Raw genomic sequence first — 24,223 nt, forward strand, 5'->3', positions numbered from 1 at the left:
AAATCATGGCCAAATTGCACTGATCTCTGTCCACAGTCACTGCAGAGTTGTCATCCTTATCTGGAGCAGGAACACTTCCTGTGTATGTAAGTAAACAGTCATTTAGCATGACTAAAGGAAATTTGAAAGAGAATTACTGGATCCTTTTCCAGTCAAATGAAGACAGCAAACAGGCAGCCTTGCAGGAAGAACCTTTGAGCAGCACTGTTTTCAGTCGGAAAACTCCCTGCATGCTGCTAACTCCAAGCCAGTCCACTTAATTGCCTCAATTGTCCCTGTTATCCTTTAATGGGAAACATAACTCACTTTCAAAGCAACCACAAGAAGCTGCAGACAGGGGAATCCTGAAGATCAGCAGAGGTGGGACTGCATTACAGACATTTCCATCAGGCTGAAATTACACAGAGTGCACCAGGAATGTCACTAAATGGCTTCAAGCCAGGGCCTGCTGAAACATGCTGATACTTAAAGTCAAGGCTAACGGTTCTCTACCTTGGTAGTGAGCTACCCAAAAGTCCAAATAAACAACAGTTCAGACAAAAGTGTGGCTGTTCTGCTAGATCCCAGCTTTGGGATACTGGTGTTCAGGCCTTGGGTATACGACAGCTTCTCTCCATTTCCTCATCTGCAGTTACAGATCTTACCCACACAGGAGGACCGTGAAGCTCAATTTCTTGCACTTGGATACAGCAGTGGTAGGCATCATAAAAAGAACTCGCACCATCCTACATGCACTTCCAATAGCATGAGATAAAACTTAAGGACCCATGACTCATCGGTAACCAACATAAACTCTAGCTGATTTTTCTGCTAAGCAAATGCTATCTCTGTCACATACCAATGTTAAAAAGAGGTTTGAAATGACCACCTACACATAGGATAACTTTCAGATGCTACAGAGTATTGTGTTCAGAGTTTTCTGGCTGTTTTTGACAAAAATTAATTTTTTTCCACCCTAGGAATTAAAATGAAAAGACAATATAAGTGGAGTACTTGCCTAGGATTTGTTCTGCTCTTCCCAGCTCTTCAGGATCAGACCAAAGTTAGCAATTGGACCAATTGGATGCTCATTTTCTAGCATAAATTTAATCTAATACAAGTTTGCAGAATGCTTTTTTCTTAGTTCAAGTACATGGACAGGACTATCCATGACTACAAGAACTACCCATAGTTTACATTTCAGTTTACAAAAGAACTTGTTTTGCAGCAGTCCTTGTAAAATTTAAGTATGCAAGTCTTCAAAAAGAAAAAAAGAAAAAATTCATACTCACTGTATGGCCTCTGGCCAGGGCATTTAAAATCCATTTTCTCATCAGCACTATCAATTTTATTTTTTCTCCCCTGTATCATGCTTTGACCCTGTTAAGACAGCAGCTTCCGTGTAAAAGGGCTGGACACAAGATTTATGCAGTACCTGCTAACCATTCTGAGATCCTTCCCTACTCTCTACCTGTGAGAAGTACCCAAGGTATAAGACATTCATTATGGAGGGAATTCATGCCAGATCTTGGAGGTACCTTTAACATTAAAATTGCCCACCTAAATCCATTTTCATGTGTCTCAGTATAGCATTTTTCTAGTGCTCAACACTCAACAACACAGCCTAAAAGTAAAATGAGTCAGAAGTACTAGGCATCTCTTAAATCCCTCTTCACAATTATTTTGATATCTATGTCTCCAAGGGCCTTGAGTTTAAAAGGACCTTGAATTGATAATTAACAGGGGTGAACTTGTTGCCAAAGTAAAGCATATTTGAACCACACTGGTGGAAGCATGATGGATGGCAGGAGGTTCAAGATCAGGATCTGGAGATGGCAGAAGAGAGTAATTCAGAACATTGGGGCCTGAACTGACACATCCTCTAATAAGATAATGAAGCTGTGAGGAAGGAAAGATTCAATGCATTGTAAGGAGAGTTGGTAATGCTAAAAATGTATCCTTAAGACTTACCATGAGTGGCAGGGAAGTACTGCAGCACATCTCCCCCTTGCTATGCTCAAGTAGCAAGGTGTGCCATGCACACACACTGTCCTTTTCCAGCATGCTCCACAGGGACAGTGCTGCAGGCTTCTGGAAACAAAGAGCTGCCACCGCACTGGATTCCCTAATCTCAAAGAGTCAGCCAAAACTCTCTTTTCAAAAGCACAATTCTTTAACATCTGCTGTATCTCTTTGCAAAAAAAGAAAGGATCTGTTCCCTGTTTCTCCAAGGTAAATGATATTGTCAGATCTCAGCAGAAAATTAAGGTAACATCTACTCTCCCAAAAAAGGTGACTGGGATGAATTCATGCAGAGCAAACTTCTGCTTCAGAGACAACCATCATACTCCAGTTACGTGAAAGATAAAATATTGACAGATCTTGACAAAGAGCATTGTGGATATTCAAGTTTAACACAAATTTATGTAGTAAAACAGCCTGTCGCTGCAATTCTTCCTTCTAAATTCATTCATGTTTCCTTGTGCCACTCCAGAAGTGAAATACAACAAACACTCCTTGGATTTACTTTTTAATAGACAATTATTAAGCTTTTTTGATATCATATATACAATGAAAAATTAAAAATTATCTTAATTTAAAGATTGACAACAAACCCATTCCAAATCAGACATACAGGTACATCTTACCTTTACAGATTTTCCATCAAGAACATCACAATCATAAATGCAGAGGTGAAGTAGGTAAGTCTACTTTTTTTTTTTTTTTTACAGTCAATTACCCAATTTTCTCCCTGGCACAAAATACAGATGAATTGCTATGTAAATGATCTAGCCCTATAAAAGACCAAAGGACAAAACATGATTGTTAGGGGTCACTGGACATTTTGTCCAAGGGGAAACCACTCAGATGCTTTTGGATGCAGACACAAGGACCTGGTGCCTTTTTACTGACCTAAGACTATAGATCAGTTTAGCAGGGCTGGTTTGGCTGTCCACATCTAAAAATATTGAACCATCTATTTCAAATCCTCTGTGTCTTTTAAGAGTGTGCAAAACATAAACTTTTTACTGGCTTACTGAGAAAGACTCAAGAAATCACAGCAGCTTCACAACTCTGTAAGGAAGATGTTATAACTCAGTTAAACTGCTAAGGCCTGCCAAGCTGAGATCAGCCCCAATAGGACAGCCAAAACTGACTACTGCACTGTCACAGCTACTCTTTTAAAATAAACTTCTCAAGGGAAATATGCTGATATCTCATGATACTCAAGCACCAGGACATAAATCAATAGGTAGATTCAGTAAGAAAGTTCATGTGAATGAACCTGAGAAGCTGCAAAGGAGAAATAACGAGCAACAAACCTTCCTCTATCTTGTAATACCCACTGTGCAGACAGCAGTTGTCACTGCAACAGCTATCCCTCTGAGCTCCCCAATACTCTCTCCCATAGCAACTCAGGAATGAAACAAAGACTGCAGCGAAAAACATTTACTAGTAATTAAACGTTCCCAGAGAGTCAGACAATACAGTTTACAGGCACATCCCAGGGAGGTTATGAAGTGAAGCATCCCCTCAGAGCTATTGTTCCAATATGATTTTCATTCACAGCACATCCACTGCATTGGGCAATAAGATAAGTCTTAGTGGGGGTGAGACAAATAGGAGCAGATGTTTCCTGTTTCTAGCCTGACTTTCATTTGGTTTCTGTCATTGCTGCGTATCCAGCTTAAGAGAGGGGGTGAACCGTGATGTCTAACACTTGTCCTATTGTTTGGGGTTTGGCAAATCTAAGGAATAAGGTTGCTTGCAGTGTAACAGAAAAACAGCCCATCCAGTAGGATGTGTCTGTAACCAGCAGCAGTGAAGGTTTCAAAAGACAGTGAAATCACCCTTATCTAGTAACAAACATTATATCAGTGGAGGTAGAAAAAAGATTTCTTTCTCAGCCAAACTTGGGATCCTCTTTAATATCCAAGGGCAAGAGTAGCAGTCCAGGCAACTTTCTAATTTTGTTGTATTTAATTTTCACATTCAGGTTAACTTCGGTATTGAGGAACAATTCAAATGCTCCTAAGAAATGTAAATCTTCTCCAAAAGCCTTCCTAAGCTGCGTTTCAGTGGCAGCCTGTGGCAAAAGGTTCTTTAAATTACAAGTAAAGACACAACAGTTTTTCCAACAAAACTAATTTACAGGAGTTTGTAAGTGTGCATTAATGGTGTCTCATACATACCTATATACCTGCACATTGAAGACGTAACTGGGAATTTCTGTAAATTTAGGTGTTTTACAAATCAGTACAACACACTGCTTGCTGAAGAGGATTCAGATGTGAAAAACTTACTTCATACTTCATCCCTGTGGGTGGCTAAAATGTAAAACTGTAACCTGATAATGAAAATATAAAAATTAAGAAGACTAAAGATACACCTTTTTTTTATAATACAACTAGTTTTGACAAAGAGTCAGTGTCTTGCATGGATGCAGCAGAAAACCTGAGATTCACGCAGGAGGTGCAGCAATTGCAGTTATGTCCTACAGGTCTCTGCTTTGAAGGAGACTGTCCTCCCAACTACTGTGTGTCTCAATGTCCATAAAAATAATTTAATTAACACAGAATGTTTTGCCCTTTAAGTCATATGACCACAGAAAAATTTTTGCTGGTGATGTTGTAAAAAAATAAACATTGGTCTCACAATGCAAAAGAAAATGTTTGTTACACAGTTACTCAAGCCAACAGTTAAAGCTAAAAAGGCAGAGGCCACCAGCCCACAGGCAGTAAGCTCCTCCCAAAAGAGAGCAGCTCTACATTGTAGACAGTTGCTTTGAATGAATGGATGCTTACTAACCAGAGAGCTGCAACACATTTGATAGAAGAGGTGAATCATGCCAGTGAGACCATAGAGAGCAAGATTCTGTTTTATTCTTCCAGGTGCGTATCCTCCTTTGGACAAAAGTACGTGTCTGACATTTTTGAGAGAACCCATGAATAGACTCAATCCTCTGTGAGCAACAGAGAGCAGTTGTTCAGCTTTCCATTATACCTTTGTGCAAAGTAAGGGAAAGACAACATACCAGAATACAACATTAATTCCCATTTCCCTTCCCACTTTCTAGCGATTCTTCTCTTCGGGGCCTTATATTCCTTATAGCACCTTTTCAGCTGTCATATTCATCACTCAGGTCTGTCTCACAGCTGCCTCTACAAGCTGCCGATATTGGGAAAGCTCTTCAGCTTTTCAGGAAAGTCATCTTTGTACAGGACGGGGTCAGCACGGTGCTCCACCACTTTTAGAGGCATGGTCCCAAAGACAGAGGCAAACTTATTGATGCATTCAGATCTGGTGAAAGGGAAAGCAATATAATTAAGAACCCCAACAACTGGGCTGGCTACCAGATCCCACACCAAAATAACTGGTAGAAACCTTCCCTCTTGCGCTTGGAAGTATTTAATCCATGCTGGCTACTAATAAATAAAAAGAGAGCCTCACTGCAGAGAGAACTGAAAAGAAGCTGGTGGTTTTTGATTTATCCATTTAATCACAGAGACGAGCAAGGGGATGCTGGCAGCAGCACATGTGCACTTGGAGGTCAAAGCTTCCCTTCTCCCTCCCCCTAGAATTCCAGTCATTCTTAAAGCAATGTACATGCTGTAAACCAGAACAGATTAACTGCCAACATGTCTCTTAAAGGGCCACTGTTGGGTCTATTTGGTTTCTAACGAAGGTTTTGCAAAAACCAAGGCTTTGTGAAAACTGAGGTCTTAAAAAAAAAATTTAAGCCTGGGTTTTTTCAGGCTTCTTCAGAAGCTCTATCTTTTCCCACAAAATAAACACGCCTCAGAGAATAGGCAGAGTTGATTGTACTGTAACTTAAAGGTGAAGCTCAGTCTTAATAATCTCAGGTGTCAGTAATGTGGAAGCCATGTGCTTCAAAAAACAATCAAACAGATGTTTAACCTTACATTGCTCCTTTAACTCTTTCACTGAAAGGCACAGTACCTGTGGAAGCAAGGCAGAGAAAACTTGGTTCATCTCACCCCAGCTAGTGCTCCTCTAACATTAGCTGCCTACTATATAAACCAGCTTTTAAGAACTTCAGATACTAAGAATCATGACAACAGTTCCCCACACATAACCGAGATAGCTACAAGAAAACAGGTCACATTTCTTTTGCCATTCACAAGTGAAAACAAAAAAGAAATGAGTATTTTGACTCAGCTACAGAGACTGACATGCTGCAGGCGCTCCCAGAGCAGGTCTCTTGCTCTCCAACCACTGCACCCTCTCTCGACCCCTTCAGAGGGTTAGGGGGTCACTGTGGCTCCAGGATAATTTTCCTCATCAGACCTGGTCAATCACAGCAACTGAGTGTGACAGTTTTGTGATGGGGACTGCTCAACACTGCCCCAAACACTCTTTTGAAGTAGATGGGACAGCAAAACTGGTTTTCAAAATTAATTTCTCAGTCTACATAGCTGTTTCAAGCTATAATGGTTATACTTGAGGCCATTTTCTGGCCTGAGAAAAGTGTCCAAAAACTACTTCATATGGGATGATACTTGAATATACAGGTAAATGTAGATGCTTCACTTTCTGCTACCTTCCCATCCTCTCATACCTCTTCCTATCTCATACCTTCCTACCTTCAGATTCAAATAATTGGGACCAGAAACAAAAGGAACAAAAGAAACAAAAGAAAAGGAATTCAGAGTGTAAGAGGAAACTCTGTACAGTAGGAAGTAACCTCTACACCTGTCATAAGCACTGTTTGCTCCAGGTTAGCACAGACCTGAAAGAGCAAAGGAACCATCAGTGAGGACTGAAGTGAAGACCCAGGTTCAATGTCTGCAATAACAAGGAGAACAGTTGAGAGAGATTTGGGCTCTGGGCACTGAGAGGTTACAGTGACATGGAGAGCAGGAACTGTTTTCTCCAGAAACATTAAGCAGTTTCTGTTGCCTCCAGGAGATGCCCAACACCAGATACCTTAAACAAATCTGATTTTTAGGTAAGGTTAGACTTTCAAATCATCTGTTACTTCTGAGACATGTGGCTAACTAATCCATGATGTGTGTATTGGAGACGTCTCATGGCAGAAAAACCACAAACTTCACAGGCAAGGAGGTAGATGCACTGGGAGATGTGCATGTGAGAAGTTTGCACAGCTGCTGGCCCTCACTGGTTTCTGGAATACAAGAATACTTCTAGTCTACTGGTTCAAATCCTGCCTTTGCCAGTAATGACTGAAAGACATTGTAATGTAACAGCTGCTTGGTGGCCGGTGTGAAATGAATTAGTTATCTCAGCCTGTTGCCTGGTAGGCAGGTGTCCACATCAGACCAGCCATTGTCACAACCGGAACTAAGCAGCACCCTCAGAGCAAAAGACAAAACTAAATGGATAGCAGAGACAAAATTGACCTCTTCCTTCCAGAGGTTATACTCCCAAATCAAAGATGAGGTTTTAGAAAATATCAGGATGGAATCCTTCTACAGCCAAACTTGTTCTCATGGCAAATCCATTCAAGCATAGCAGTACAGTATCTTTAACGACCAAGAAACCACTTCATTGATAAAGAAATGGAAAAAAATGAAAAATGGAAAAATTAGTATGTTCTAAACACTCTGGCTGAAACAGAAAAGTTAGTCCTCAGGAAATCAACGTCAAATTCAAAGATCAGAAACAGGATATTTTCAAGGAAAGAAATGTCATGCACAAGTCACAAAATGTGTTTGAAAGAAGGTCACCTCTTTCCAAAAATTTCATCTCCTGCACTGAACTAAATCACTTGAATTCTGAAGCCTTTGCCACTTTTGGAAAATATAAACCAGAAAGGATATCAAGAACATTAAATGCTGAAAGCTAGGTAGCAAAGTGAATGTAATGTGTCATCTTAATATGGAGGGAAGGTGTTTTTCTTGGCTCTGTCAATAGTTTTGCAAATTCATACTAACAGAGGCATGTTCACTTCCAAGAATTATTCTTTTTGTTTTTCCCTGCTCTGCTGACACCATGCAGTTGTGCTCAGCTCAACAAAAAAATAAGATTATGTGAACTCAGAAATTGAGAGCCCTACTGCTCCTGGACGACTGGATGAACTGGGTGTTTGTTCAGGTGTCTCATAATCAGTTTCCTCACTGTTATAATCCCAATAACTTTTTGGCAGGGTAACTCTGTACCTGCAGCCTTTGGCCAACTGTTACCTGGTTAGTTTGCCTCTTAAAGGAATGGCTTCCTATTTTGACTATAACAAACATTTATATGTCCTAAATAAAACATTGCTGTTAATGTTGCTGCAGAAGCAGCTCAGCCCTTTGCTGTATTTACTGCACAGGCAGTTGCCCTCCAGACTGCATTTTACAGAGTTCTCCATTTTTGAGAGCCAGATGCAAAGATGCTGAAGGTAGAAATCTCGTTGCTACTTAAATAATACCTGTAAATACAGGGATTATGAGATCTTCCTACAGTTTATTTTGTGACCTGATGTAAAAGTTAACCTAGGCCCAGAAGGGGATTCTTGGTTCAAAGCTTTCTTCAGTTAATGTATTTTAATGATGGAGTTTGATAACCTTGGGGACTAAAGTCTTTTATTTATCTGAGATAAATTACACAGCAGGAAGAATAGCAGTGTTGGCTTTCCCATGTTTCACTGTATTGCTAAAAAAAAAAAATATCTCTTAATAAGAGAAAAGAGTTCAACTGTACCATCTTTCCTTTGTCTCTACTGAATGTGTCAAAAGGCCCAACAGAACTGGTTAGTTACATGTCTTTCCTGGCCAGATCTCCACAAACTTTGTTTTTGACTTCTCAAACCTTTTCCACTTACAAAACCATCAGGCAGTTACTGGGCATCTCTCTGCTATTTCTGAATCAGAAACCTCATGCTAAATGTTGTGCATGTACATGACAACCCTGATAAACTGTTTGTTTCACAAACAGTTCGTTTCACAAACAGTAGGTTGACCCCTGGATATCTGGGCAAGTAATTAGCTCAGACTACCTGCTTGCTATTTCTGAATGCTAAAACACAAGGAGTCAGGCACTTTGGGAAGCTGCAAGTGAGGCTGATAATGGCTGTTTGCTTGATACCTCAGATATTGTTCTTGATACCCAACACCATGAAGTTATCAGTATGAAGTTATTCTTTTAAAATATGACAAGGATTCCCTTCTCTCCTGACCCTGAATATAGCTAGTGCGTGTATATATATATATGTACACAAGAGTCTTACTCACTGCTAATTAAGGAAAATTTGCTCTAGGAGTTATCATCATTTGTTATCCACTTCTAGCTCAGAAGATTAAAAAAAAAAAACCTCTTTCAGACTTTCAAATAACTCCCTTATATTGAAGGTAGAGAATAAGCAGTTTCAGTATGATATCAAGGATTTTCAAAATGAAGACTGAATATACCCAAACTGTGTTTCTCTCCAGATATCCTCCTGCACTCAAACTCTTTCTCAGCATGTATTTCATTGGCTGGGCAAATAAAAACATGTGGATTTGCAGTCAACCTTTCTCATGGTACAGTATTCTCTACTTTTGGAAACTACAGAGAAGCAAAGCAACAGTTTAAACATGTTCTCAATAAACTGTCAATGACACTTTACTCTGAGGGTACAAGAACTGCTATAGACATGGAAACGTGACCTTTACTCTGCATCATAATGCACTTCGGAGCAAAAGCACTTTTTCATCTTCTGTTTTTATAGTGTTTACCTTAATGAGAACCTAGTTCATGACCAAAATTCCTATGTGGTGTTGTAATGCTACTTGTAGGATCATAGGAAAGCTTAACTGGCTTCAGGTAGTCCATCCTGTAAGCCAGTGCAGAATTGCCAGACACAGGGCATGCTCTTGTGCTTCCCCTTCAGCTAATATTTAAGATTTACAAAACTTCTAGCCCCTTCCTTAAGTATTTTTCTGCAGAGTAATTTTTATGATCTTAATGGGGTATGTTTTACTTCTGACTTGTATACTCCTTGTTTTAATCCAGCCTTATTAAAACCCATATAACACTTTACACTTGCTGAGTTCTGCAAAGAAGGACAGAAAAAAGCTCACTGTTAATATGATAACTAGGTAGTAAGATAACCATTTTATGCCTCTTGCTACAAATCTGAAATGGTCTATTTTAAATGCAGGTCGGATTTTGTTTTTTGTCACCTCTTAGAATCATAGAATCATCAAGGTTGGAAGAGACCTTTAAGATCATCAAGTCCAACCATCTCTTTCTTCGGGTGGCCTCTTCTAGTATTATGCCCCTGCTTATCTACCCCATCAATTCTATGGCTGCAAATATTTTCCCCAAGTTTGCAGGAGAGATGCAAAAGCCCAAGAAACCTAAAGTGAAATGCTTTAGTCAGTCCTAGATCTCACATTAATGCCACTTAATAACTAGTATGCACATTTATTGTCAGATAGCCCATTGCAAACTTAGGTGTTGAACAGCTTTGCAAAAGCAAAGAAACTATCTCTTATTTTACACATTCAGAAGGCAATGTGGAGAGAAGTTTTGTATCTTGGTTAAGCTTGGGAAGCTCTTTTGCTGTAAACCAGGGATTGCAAACCTCATACTTACAAACTTTCAATATTTCAGTCTAAAGTCACTGCCCTTCCCAATGTGTACCTCATTTAAAAATTAAATTCTAACAAAAATATAATAGCGTTGCCATTGTTAAAAACTGTGACATGTAATTGTGCAGGCAAACGCCCTTCATTAGTGGAAGCAATGTGCTTCACAATCCTTGGAGAAAAGACAATGTACAAATATCACTTCAAATTATATTGCTGCTCTTTGGTAAGCTAGCAACTGTCTGGTTAAAAAAAAAATCATACTTAGTAAGTTGATATTCCACAGTAAACAGCGATGTGGTATTACTGAAAGTACTGCCAAACCCCTGAATTCCATCTATGTACCCTAAAAGCTTTACAGAAAAGCTGCTAAAAAGTGTGCCCTTTTAAAGTCCCTTTTTGTAGTAATCCACTTTTCAGTGACACATCACTGATTGTAGGAATGATTTATGCTAATACAATCCATGCAACATTATTTCAAAATTAGTAATTTACAGAAAAACAGTCAGTGAGCATTCTTGATCCTAATTTAATGAGACACAGGATAAGACTTTAGGGATCAGAACAAGGCAATCAGAGAAAGAGAGTGGTCACTCACCTTTCCACCATGTGTGTCTGGTCCAGAGATAACCCATCAATTGCCGTGCATTCTGGACATTTGAACTTCTTTCGTGGGGTCACCTGGAGGAAGGCATGCCAGATATTATCAAATATCAACAGAAGGGACATTAATCTCCTTGCACAGAGAGCAGTGCAATACCTCTGAACATGCCTGCAGTGTAAGCTGAGCTGTTTCAAAAAGGGGGGGGGGCATATAAAAAAAAAAAGCCACTCCATTCCTCCATTCAGCTCCATCTGGCCCAGCTGACTGCAAAATTCACAGGGGCCCAATAAAAACGGCTTGGAGGGTTTTTTCCTTCTGTAACTGAAAAGAAGTGGCGATGACAAGCTCCTTAATTCCTGTTTAATGACTGTTTTCTCACTGCCAAGGTCCCTGTATAAACACCATTTGTTCTTGCAGCCATAACAGCGATGAAATATAGCTTCCCATACTTCACCGTAACGTTAATCCAACAGACGCTCTTTTGCTCACTCCAGTTAATAGCTGCCTGGCAAACTCTGCAAGACTCTCCGAATCACACAGAGGTGCCAAATTACTCTGCTGTGCCCTCATACAGCTCAAAAACTTTTCTAGCAAAAACATACACTTTATCTTCTAAAGACTATTCTAAGAAATGCAGCCACCAGTCCCAGTAAATGATGATGGACAGATGGGAAAATGGACCCTGCTAATTGAAGTAACGCCTGGTGGCCTCTAAATCTCATTCCAGGTTGACACACTTTGAAATGAATGTACAGAGTGAATGTCTAGACCTGAAAACGTGTCGAAACATGTCAGGAAATTAATTCAGGGATAAAAAGTTCATTTAAAGCTGATCTTGCAATTAACGTTCTTGCAATTAACATTCCTATAAATCAGCTGTTGTCAGGCCACAATAGAGAGAGCTGTGGACAGTTGGCAATTTCTTTGCTCTAGCGCTCTCAAATAGTTAAAATATATGTATGTGGGCATGTACAGACATACACACGTATGTACAGCTGTCATTTAAATTATCTTTTTCATCCCTCATCTAGATGGCTAAAATAACCACCAGAAACAACTGGTAAAAAACAATTCTCTGTTCCCAGTTAGCATAAATGTTTTACTGAAAGGGCTTTTCTACCATGGAAGCAGAACAAGACATCATACTGGGGGAAAATGAGAGAAAAAGGAAGATTAGGTAATATATTGAGGCCCACAAAATAAATTTATGTAAGTACTGTACATCACATTTTTAAATTCTGTGAAGCTAAACAGCAGAAAAGTCCCACCTTAATGACTGATTTGCCAGTGACATTTGCTACTAGAAAATTCATGGCAATATCTTCACAATTCATATGAGCATCCACCCAGTTCTTGATGTCTCCAGGCATTTTATAGGTGTAAAGATAGTTGAAATACTGCATGATAGAGGGAGAGAGAAAGAAGGCAATTTTAAATAAAGATACAGTAACTGCAAGACTAAATATTTCAGTCACAGAACAGCAGGCAGCTAAGTGATACTGCTGTGATACTGCCTTCAGCCAAGGACTACTTCAGCAGATAGAAAATAAATTTTGGGTGCTGAATTGCGTAATTATTCCTTTCCTGACCAGCACACAAATTGCTTTATTATTAGTTTTCTTTTCTTAAACTGCTAGCTACAAAGCTACATTCACTGCAAAATTTGCTATTTACTTTCAGATCATGCAAACTGGCAAGAGTTCTGTAAGTTTATGAAGGTAAATAATGCTTATTTATACAAGGACAAATAAGTTGTTTTCACAGCAACTGAATGAGGTTTAGGAAAAGTCTGCAATCAGTTCTCTGACTGTTGTAAAAAAACATAATCATAGCACCACATAAAACTCATGGAACAATGGTAGACACACATACAACTCTTTTTTAAAGGTTCACATTGTACATTAGTATAGTACAAGTTGTATATTACCTTGTGATAAAAGGCTGCCCCAGTGAGCACCATTGAGACTTCATTGGTCCATTCTGATTCATATTTCCATTTGTTCATTTCATGGTCCCAAAGATGCAGGCGACCTGGATATCCAACCAACCTGTCAGGGAACTCACGCCAAACCTGAAGAGAAAAAGATATGACACGCTACTAACCAGGTCTGCACAGAAAGCAAATGCAAATGTGTGAATGCAACACATCTGCTTTGGAAGGGCAGAGTTACAGTGGTGCAAAGATCAGTTAAATTCTTCTAAGTCCAAATTCTTGGAATAAAAAGTTGCCTGGAAGAAGTACAAAAAAGCACAAGCTTGCTGTGGAAGGACCCTACAACTCAAAGAAGCCATGTCCTAGAGCAAAAGGCCACTAATGCAATACTAAAATAATTGTTACAGAGAAATACAAATGACTATTCAGAAAGATTTTAGCCCTAACTAAAACCGAGCATGATTAAAATGAAACTTTTGATGTTAACTTCAGCAGATATGGCTACAACTAACTACTTTCACAGCTGGCTTTGGATCTAACCAACCTGCTTCCTTTGACAGGAACCGGCTTAGAAAAGGCTTATATTTTAATATTTCTGGTATTCTTTAGTGGGTGCTTGGCTGGAACTACTGCTACATGGAAGGCCTCTTTGCCCTCGACTTGTTCCAGACAGCTGGATACAATCAAGATACCATCCTTGTCACTCCATACATTATTTTATAGCTGACTACAGGATCAAATACAGTAGACAAGAACAAGGAGAAGGGCATCATTAATGCAACCTCAGTTCTCCACACTGCTGGCCACATTAAATAGTGGATAATTTTTGCATTAGGAGAAAAGGGAGAAAGGATTATAATTATTTGGAGGATCCGAATGCTATTTGCTTGCTAAATACAGTTTTTATTTTTGCTGATCAATAATGAAGCTAGTATTTATCTGCATTATTTGCAGACTTATTATTCAAAATCTGCTTAATACAAATAACTGCCAGGTTTATCGGAAGAGTATGAGTCCTGACTCTCCAACATACAGTTAGGTTACAAGAGTTTCTGGTTTAGTTTGGTAGTGTGTAAACAAGCAGATACACAAATTTTATTGTATATGCAAGATCAACAAGAAGAACAAAGCATCTCAATAATCCCACTAGCCAACCTCTTTTCTCTGTACAAAAGGCAAGGGAACCCTACACTTGAATGCACAGTAAAGAAAGTGTTTTCTGGAATTCCACCATCCTGCAAACCTCACCTCATCAGCAGTTCACTTTGGGCACCTTTTATGTGTCAGTCCATTCCAGTTGGGAGGCCTGGACTATGAGGACTCTATGCAAGTATTTTGTCAAAGTAAATATGATAAAACAATCAGTTTTAAGTTACTGCTTCTGCATCTACATTTCCACGATTTTGCATTACCATATACCTTTTCATCTATACATCTCAACACATTTTATTGCTGTCAGTTAATACAGCTTCAGAATCCCATGATGAGAGCAGTTATTATTTCAAATGTCCAGATGAGGAAACCTGCCAAAAATCATACAGGAAACAAGAATGGGAACCAGATCTTCTGACTCCTTGACTTGAATTTTATCCAGAAATCAATCTTTCTAGACAGTTCTAGGGCACAAGTACTGGGATAGTATTTAGATATGACAATGCTCCAACACAGAGGGTTCTTGAAAGCAGAGATAATTTGGAACTGAAGAAAGAGAATTCATAGGACACTTACAAGTTGGTGCCATCAGCTAATTAAAACAATACAGACTTTTGGCAGGCAAGCCAGAGAGGGCTTGAGATATCTATTTTGACACGATGTAAAAACTATTAATAAATAGCACAAAACTAAATGTATGACACTCAAAATTTTATTCCTCACTCTCTAGAACTCAAAAAATTAACGATTTAATTTTAAACCTGAATATTAAGATGTTGGAAGGCACCACCACATAAGCTACTGAGGCTCAACAGAGGATTTGACGGAACACCACAGATCTGCACTGTACTGGGCTAAAAATTCTTATAGAGGACATGGCAGCTGAAAGAGAGATTGAAGTTAGCTACTGCTTCCAAAGGGGCTTCAGTGCCTTCTCAACACAGAACCCTAGATTCATATCCCTTCTAGTTTTTGTCCTTAGTGTCATCTTCAGGAGTCCAAATGACATAAAATAAAAGCCAGTTATAATGCACATTACTCATACAGATTTCTTGTATCACTCTGAATCTCAACCCTACTCTGATTCTGGCCTCTGAAAATTGTCAGTTCGATGCATCTAAAAAATAACTTAGGTGTTTTAAAACAAAGAATCCTTTCAAAAGTAATGCTTTCAAAGTCAGTGGAAAAGTTTGGCTTCACTAGCTCATTCAATGGTAATTTCTGGAAAGGCTCCCAGTACCTCCATCCAGCTCTTTGCCCAAATCCATACATATGCTTTGTGCCAAAATTAATATAAACAGCTACTGCTTATAAGGAAGCTTTCAGAATAAAAATAGTGGTAATTATTCTTATACTATTCTCTATTTTGTACTTCAGTCCATTTTCTTGTTTGATGGCTGCCTATAATTTATTAGTCTGTTAGGAATACATTCCATTTTAGCCAGCAAACTTATTAGCTTTCTCAGACTAAGACGGATGGCCTGATTTAATACTGGTAAGGGACACATCCAAGGGAAAACATATTGCCAAGTGAAGAGGAGGTATGCTTCTTTGCAGACAAGTCATTCCAAAGACTCCGCTAGTCAACCCTGAAGATAAATATTTTTGGACGAAGCATCTCCCAGATGAAATGTCAAACAGAAGTTCTGACTTAGTAGTTTCACTAAAGTCTTGTAAGAAAAACCAGGAGAAAATGATAGTAATTTTGTTTCCAAGTCAAGTTCCCCAAGTGACATTAACAGCACAGCTAAAACACCCTCCAGTCTCAACTCTCCAGAGCTATTTCTGCCTCACAGTCTCAACTATTCTGTGCTATTTTGCTGTGTCATCAGAACAGCTCATTCTCCACATAGCCAGAAGGACAGAGAAGTATTTCCTTTTACAAAATATTCTCAAACATTTATGCATTAAATTTAATAGACTTTATTAAGTCACATGCAACTTCAGCAATTTAATGAACAGAAAAATAATCAGCATTTCTAAAGCTATCATGGCAACATTTTAAGAATGAAACAGACTATCCTCTATAAATGAAAGAAACCCCAACCTATCAGTACTCCTTCTGTCTCCCAGAGCCCCATCCACTCTTAATTCTCCCCCAGTCCTCAAAGGAATGGCTTGTGCTATTACTGAAAAAAAACAAAGCAAAATGTAAAGACAGAGTCCATTAAAAGATAAGCGATGCTTCATGTGCACACAATTTGTAAAACATCATCAGTTTGAAGAAGAGCTTTGAATGAGGCCAGCAGTGGATAATTCTTTTGCTAAGAAGAGTTACAGTATTACTCATAAAGGAATGCTGAAAACTAAACTTTCAATTGTCAAAATGGGTATGAAAGAACTTTTCTGAAGAAGGCATTCAAACTTTACGACAATTTCAGCCTAGTGAAAATGCAATTCAACAGAGAGTAGATTTTTTTAAAGGAATGCCAGAGACATGAAGCACTGAAAACCAGTTCTGAGACAGAATAAGATAATCTACTAACAGAAGACCAGTTTTCAACAGACAAAATGCAAACTTATCAATGCACCAAACAGTACATTTTATGAACAAAAAACATGGACTCAGAGCAGTAATCCCCATTTAGATTATTTCTATTATTGCTGTAATAAAAACACTTTATTTTTGAAAGGACAAAGTGCTGCATAAGTATGTGATAAGAAATCTTCATGAACTTCATATTTGGAACCTGTTATCCCCATTTTTCAGGATGATAGAAATGCTAAGTCATCTGCCTCAAGGCCAGCTGAGATGCAGAGGTGGGAATACTACAGTGCTTACTTTCAGTCTCTCACTCAGACATCAAACACTTCAGAGGTGGTCAATGGTTCTGCTTTAATTTTTTTAAGATTATGATAGTCTAAATATTTGCTCCATTTCCTGGATCTCTCTGATACTCCCTCTGAACAACACAGATTGGTAAGTGGGAAAAACATTGACTAGTTCTAACAGGTTTTTTTCCAGTGTCCCAAGTCATGACTGTGATTTTATCATGTAACTTAACAGAAATACTTTTTTCAAAGTCAGAATGTCAAGAGTATTCTTCTGCTACCTTAATACAGGAGCACACAAGGACTATTTTTCTGCTTGCTCCAATAGATTTATGCGAGGTCATAAATCACTGTACCATAATAGTTCACTTTTAACAAGTAAAAAATGTCTGACACTTTGAGTGTTACTATAATTTTTTATGGCTGAAAGTGTACAGAGATCAAAGTTTTCTGAATTTTTTTTTAGGCTTGCTCTATACATTCAGACAAGTCTGTGACAGAGGGGGTTTTGCCACATGTTTAAATGTAAAGTCTCAAGGATGTCAGGAGGAGAAAAGAAAATTACTGAATGTCACGTTTCCAGCCCTTCATATGACCAAAGCAGAAGCAGACCTACTTTTAAAAGAAAACTTTCTAGTAACATTATATGCTGCTACTGTTCCCTCTGGATTCCCCTGCAAATGAGTCAAGAGCTTGAGAGATACTTTTCTGGTTACACACATAAACAGATAAATAAATTATCACAGGCTGAGGACAATTTAAACATCTGGGAGCCAGCTCAGGCCTGTCAAGCAAGTCACAGACACTCAGGGCCAGAAAAGATCAATCTTCAGCCCCTGATTTCTGTGCCAGAGAGTAGGAATTACATCACCTACCCCCTATACGAGGAAAATTGTGTATTTATAAAATAATCCCCTATGCTTCTGTATTCAAAGACATTTCCATTCATTTATTCTACAGGGGGGGAAGCCAAATTCAAAATATAAGGATTCAGACCACTCATAGGTTTGTCTGAACTATCTGCTCAATAAGGCAATTTAATTTTCCATTGACATTACTGTGTAGTAAGCTGAATTCCCAGAGTCAAAAAGGAATAGGACTTATATTAAAATGCAAAAAACTGCAAAAGCAATAGTTTTCAGTCTGCCAGACTAAACAATCTCATGTCCAAACAGTTACATTCACACACTGAATATAAGGACTGTTACTCAGACAGTCCCTGCAACCAAGGCACATCGTCCACAAAAGGTCAATAAATTAGCCAGCACACTCCAACAGCTAGGCCTGTTGGACTTCATCCTAGGGAATGAAGAGTTGTAAGTCCCAGCTGCCATCTAATCACACTGACTACAGGGGAATTCATGTCAACTTTTCTTAGCCTCATTTTGGTTTTCACTTCACTGTGTGAGTGACCAGACTCAATATATGTGATGTTACAGATACTCTTCATTGAGGGTGTTAAAATTAACAGTTCAGACACACAAACACCAAGGTTCTGCTTCTCACAACTTCTGGCTGACACAGTTGGAAATCAGCTGCAGTTTGAATCTCTACTTCAAAGCCCTTCAAGCCTGCTTTGCCAGTAGCAGTGATTCATTTGGAACTACTTACCCAAGTCACCTACGTGACTAAGTCACTACTTACACTTAGTCACTTTATTTACTTTGAGACAGCCTGATGAAAATGAAAACCAAACTGCAAAGGGAGCCAGGATTTACAAAACATGCACATTATTGATCTGCCATCTTAGACTCCATCAGATCACTCTCAAAACTAGTAGTTATAAGCACCAACACAGACAAAAGTAAGTCAGCTTGCAGAACTGCCAACACTTGATTGCTCTGCTGCTGCAGTACAGTCAGTGTAGACAACAAAATAGAGAGAAGGCATATGTGGCCAAAAAAACCCCTTCCTTCAGTTGTCTTCTCTTCATTCCGTCTTTCACACTTCATGTATTAACCTGCAACTCTTAACCTGGCAAGGGAAGTATTTCCTTCCTGGAGACACATATGATAGATTAAACCTCTGTCTCCACTACTTAACATCTTTGTTATTACATCAGCATACCTACATCACCACCAGACATTTCTGGAGCACAAAAGCTTGTTACAGAGCTGCTAACAGTCTCTTTCACTGGAGAGGGAGAAAGAGCCATGTTTTACCACATACATATACATGTTAAAGAAATACTTCCAACATATTTTAAAAAATATCATCTTGTACTGACAACTCCACTAAAGACTGCTAAAAATGAGACAACTATCACATTTACAGAATCACAGAATATTCTGAATTGGAAGTGACCCACAAGGATCATCAAGTCTAGCTCATTGAATGGCCCATACAGGGATTAAAGCCACAACCCTGGTGTTATTAGCACCAGGCTCTAACTGATTGAGCTAACATCAGGGTCAATTTAGTTAGCTTCTCCCCTTTAGAGAAATAGTTTTCATAATTTCACTCCACTTAAGTAAGTTTCATGTTCTAGCTCTCACATACAAAGCCTAGTGCTGTTTTGCTCTTAATACTGCATATACAGATGTGACTAAATAATTCAAACCTTTCTTAAAATATGGTATTACATTTTCTAATGTTTATGATTTATTTACATATATAGCATGTTTGTCTTAAACATACACATAACAGCAATGTCAGATTGTCGACTGTGTCATACACTCAATTAAAAAGGGAAGATAAAACTAATTTGAAACATAGTTTTGAAAGGAAGACAACAGTGTTGCTTCAAGTGTACCTTCAACAAACAACTCAAATGACTATGAAGATGTCACCTCTTTGTCCTGCCACGGGTAACTGACTTGGACAAACTTTCTTTTTGTCCATACCCTCCTTACCACAGCAGCTGTTGAAGCTTTGCCATTTAAAGCATATGATCCATGTGTCCCCTCCTTGACATTTTTCAGTTCCTCTTTTCATTGCACTCCACCTTACTTCGGCATGTCCTCAAGAGGCCTTCTCTGTTCCCAACACTTAATCTCTGAAACTTGTCTGTCGAGACTAACTTGGCTAGCACCTCTGATTTGTTTGAAAACTGTTTGGAGCTGTTAAGAGCAGTCTCCAGACTGCTTCCACTATACCAATTATACAATATTTTCTGGAGTCTCTTGGCATTCCTATGCCAGTGACCAAAAACCTTCTCTTAACTGGAAGGTTTTTGCATAAAGTAAAGACTATCTGTAAAAATATTTCAGTCAGCATTGAACTGTTATGGTGAAGAGGGATGCAACAATCTGAATCAGCAGACTGCGCAGTGGTTCCTCCACTTTATATACACATGCAATGTTGAAGTGGACAGCCTAAGAGACAGGAAATTCTCTTACCTCATAGCCAAACTGGAGTTCATCTGAGGTTAGCATAATGATATCATCATCAATAGCCAACACTGCTTCTGTTTCAATCTCATCATAGGGGAAGAAGCGGTTGCTAAGTTTATTTTCTGCAGTCCTAACAACTTTCAAGGGAACACGAATCTTTGGCCAGAGAGAATCTAGAGAGAAAAATGAGAAGAAATAGAATTCAGTATAATACTTTACTTCTGCGCACCTGTCTTTGTGCCTCTTTACTCTTTTTTCTTCAAATCTAACAAGACCTTCTTAATGGTGAATTTACACCTGTTTCAGTTTGGCAAATGTGAGCATATGAAGGTGAGAGACAGAAGTTCAGCCACCTCTGTAGCTCTCTACAGAGAGCTTCAAGGACAGCTACATGGGGCATAGCTTGCCCAAAACAGCAATCTGCAACAATTACAAAAGAGTCAGAGATAATATGTATTGGTTTAGGACACACAGCAAGAAAAGATACTTCACTCAACTGCAACTAAAATAATTTGAAGTAGCAGTATACAATCACTGACTGTGAGTCTAGGGTCATAAAGAATTTGAAAAAAAATGTTAGTTCTATCACGTGCTGAAAAAATAAATTTTATTATATCAGTAAAACATTAATCACTATTGACAGATAAGGAGTAGATTCTGTGTCTCAGTAATTTCTTTCATCTTCAAAGTCCTAAGTCATAGTGATAATTTTAAGCTAAATAAATACAAATGGATTCTAACTTGTGCCCTACAGCATCCTTACAAGTAGAACAGAGCACTGGATTACATAACATAAATATTAAAATTCACAAGTCAAATGATGATTTAAAAAGCAAGAAAATCCTCTGTAGATACAAAACTGGACCCAATTCACTCTATGATGGGATTAATTTCCATTTCTTGCTATGTGTTTAACATGTAGCACCTTAAGTGTCACATTAACAGCTTTGGCATATATTCCATAATTTTCAAAATCCTATTTTATTCCTACAAAGTTTAACTGCAGGTGTAAGTATAAAGCACCAAGCTAAAAGAAATAGAACTAAAGACTGAATATTAAATCTTAATTCTGAATGCACATAACCATATGTTATGTGCATATATATTTTCTAGCACAAAATATACATTTTCTAGCACAAAGCTAGAATACATTTCTAGCACAAAGCTTAATAGTAGTCATTATTACAGTTTGATGTATCCCAAAAGCAACTATTCATCAAAAAGTATTTTAATTAAAAGTTAAACAAATAGCTAAACAAGTACAAATGTGATATGTTGGTTTCTTCCAGCTTTCACATAAACGTGTATTTTAACAAAAATTTGAGGGAAAAGAGAGCATTTTAAGATGAGTCTAAGTACCTTCCAAACAGCAGACAGATGACCACTTGAGTTTCTTACACTAGTGAAATGGAGGGGATGACAATGGTAAGAAAAATAAGGGAAAATACATTAAGTCAAAACAAAAGGACTGCTCAGAGAATTTGTAAGTTGTACTCTGTGTCAAATGAAAATGTGTATAAGGACACACCTTGATGGAGCTGATTCTTTTTCTCTACTCAGGAATATTGAGGCCATACCTGGAGTACTGTGTCCAGTTCTGGGCTTCAAAGTGCAAGAGAGACATGAGGAGACTGTAGAGAGTTCAGCAAAGAACCATGAAGGTAATGGAGGTACTGGAGCTTCTCCCCTATGTGAGGAAAGACTGAGAGGTCTGTGGCTGTTTAGCCTGGAGAAGAGAAGGCTCAAGGAAGGTCTTGTCAATATGTACAAATACCTGAAGGGAAGGTGTAAATAAGATGGATCCAGACTCCTTTCACTGGTGCCCAGTGACAGGACCACAAGCAATGGGCACAAAAAACCACTAGAGGTTCCCTCTGAACATCAGGAAACACTTTTCTGCTGTGACGGTGATTGAGCACTGGCACAGGTTGCCTGGTGAGGTAGTAAAGTCTTGACTCTTAAAGATATTCAAAAGCTTTCCGGAGATGGTCCTGTGCAACCTGCTTGAGATGGCCCTGCTTGTGAGGGGGGTTTGACAGGATTATCTCCAGAGGTACCTTGCAAGCTCAGCCCATTCTATGCCTCTGTGGTAAGTGGAGTCTCTAAGAACTGATACTGGGCCCTAAACTACTGAAATTTTCATCAATGGCCTGAAATACATATGAATTGCCAGTGCAATCTGCAAGTGACACAAAGCCTGGAGACATGAAAAATAGTGAGGACAATAAGGTCATACAGAGCTTAGTGAAGTCTGTATGACTGAACTGCTTAGTAAACTAGATGCATTTCATCAAAAACCAGACTGTCACTCAAACTGACACACGGTTAAACACTAGAACCAAGGTGATTTTTTCCCTAAAAGTAGCTGCTGAAAAGGATTAAAGGCTCAGAGTGGACATTAGTTCTCAGCACACTGATGGGGCAAAATGGATTGATGCAATTTTTGCATATGTAGATGGGTATGTAGAAAGAAATGGGGGCAGAAAGAAGAAACGTTACTGTACACAGACTGAGACAGATGCTAAAATACTGTTTTATTCTACTGTTTGTATTTTTCAAACCATATTAAAACACTGAAAATGGTGCAGGAAAGAACCATATAAGTTATTTGACAAAATGCCTTGTGGTAGAACATGAAGATCAATTTGTTTAGCTTACTAAAAGAAGGAACAAAAAGTGGATTTGATTAACATGTACATGTACCTACACAGGAAGAAAAATGCCATGTATCCTCAACAAACTGGAGAAAGACATAACAAAAAACAATGCCCGGAAACTGAAGCCAGGCAAATTCAAAGAATAAGACATTTTTAATAGTAACAGTGGTTAACCTCCGGCAGAAGTTAACAAGGACAGCAGCTGGTTCTGTACCTCTTATCTTTCAACAAGACTGGGTATTATTATAGAAGATGCACTCAAGTTAGAAGGCACTGGATTGAAAAGAAAAATAATGTAGTGACTCATGACTTAAAGGTCAACCCAAATGGTCTTACAGCACCTTCTGCCTCAAACTATGAACGGTGAGATTGTTGACTGTCACGATGAGGAGAATAGGAAGTTCATATATAAACTACTAGAACATGAAAAGTAAACACAGAGATTCAGAAAACAGCACAAAGAAGTAAGATAGTTGTTTCTGTGTTTTCAGAATGAAAAGTGGAAATGAAAATAGGTGTCGATGAAAAAAAGCCACTGTAAGGACCAAAATAAGAGAAATCCTAACCTGAGAAAATGGTTTTGGTTTTTAAACGACAACATATAATCAAACTCTGGAAGTGTTCTCAGCAGAAGAATCTGAAGAATGCTGGCTGACAGACATCAAAAATAATGGGTTTCAACATGATACAATTATGCACGGGCACTTCCAATTCCATTATAACCCAAGAATCAGGTCTGCTTCCAAGACAGTTTTGCACTCTTTCCACTGTCAGTCCGTTCCACTAGGAAGATAGATAGTACCAGAGAAGAAGACGAGCTGCTTCAATCCCATATGCAAAAGTAAAACTTGCTCTTGGGAAGGAACGTCCACATCCTCATTGCCACTCAGATTTAACAGCTCACAGAACACTCAAAAACCCACAAAGCTGCACACTTTTTAAAGACACCAGAGTCCAAACAGTGCTTCACTGGGGAAAACAAAGCAGTATTTCCAAACCACAGTAAGTCTTCAAAAGTCAGTTTTTCTTGGAGCTATACTTTAAAAAGGAGGATTGGCATGCATGAGTGGCCAAAAGAAAGGAGAAGAAATATAGTGTGATATTAATTGGCAAAATTTTTATTCAGTTTCCTACCCTGAGGTTTCTATTGTGGGATTGAAAAAGTGACTGTAAAATCTACCTTTATCTGTGTGGTCTTGTATACCATGGTCTGTATTTCACATGTATGCACGTTCTTGTCCTGTTTTACTTACCTCTTG

The 24,223-nt window shown here is 38.6% G+C and overlaps 1 protein-coding gene across 1 annotated transcript in view; it reads right to left on the bottom strand.

Moving 5' to 3' along the window:
• Positions 1-2,690: 2,690 nt before the first annotated feature.
• The window catches only part of EXT2 (exostosin glycosyltransferase 2), a 73,754-nt gene continuing 52,221 nt past the window's right edge, over positions 2,691-24,223 (bottom strand). The window contains exons 10-14 of the mRNA XM_017812629.1: positions 20,314-20,480; positions 13,046-13,189; positions 12,387-12,515; positions 11,113-11,195; positions 2,691-5,280 (exon numbers count right to left, since the gene is read on the bottom strand). Of these exons, the coding sequence (XP_017668118.1) occupies positions 5,142-5,280; positions 11,113-11,195; positions 12,387-12,515; positions 13,046-13,189; positions 20,314-20,480 (662 nt within the window). The 3' untranslated portion in view covers positions 2,691-5,141. The remainder of the gene's footprint in view (positions 5,281-11,112; positions 11,196-12,386; positions 12,516-13,045; positions 13,190-20,313; positions 20,481-24,223) is intronic.

Source organism: Lepidothrix coronata, unplaced genomic scaffold (assembly GCF_001604755.1).
Source record: "Lepidothrix coronata isolate B3197 unplaced genomic scaffold, Lepidothrix_coronata-1.0 Scaffold1, whole genome shotgun sequence".
In the NCBI taxonomy this organism is placed as follows: Eukaryota; Metazoa; Chordata; class Aves; order Passeriformes; family Pipridae; genus Lepidothrix; species Lepidothrix coronata.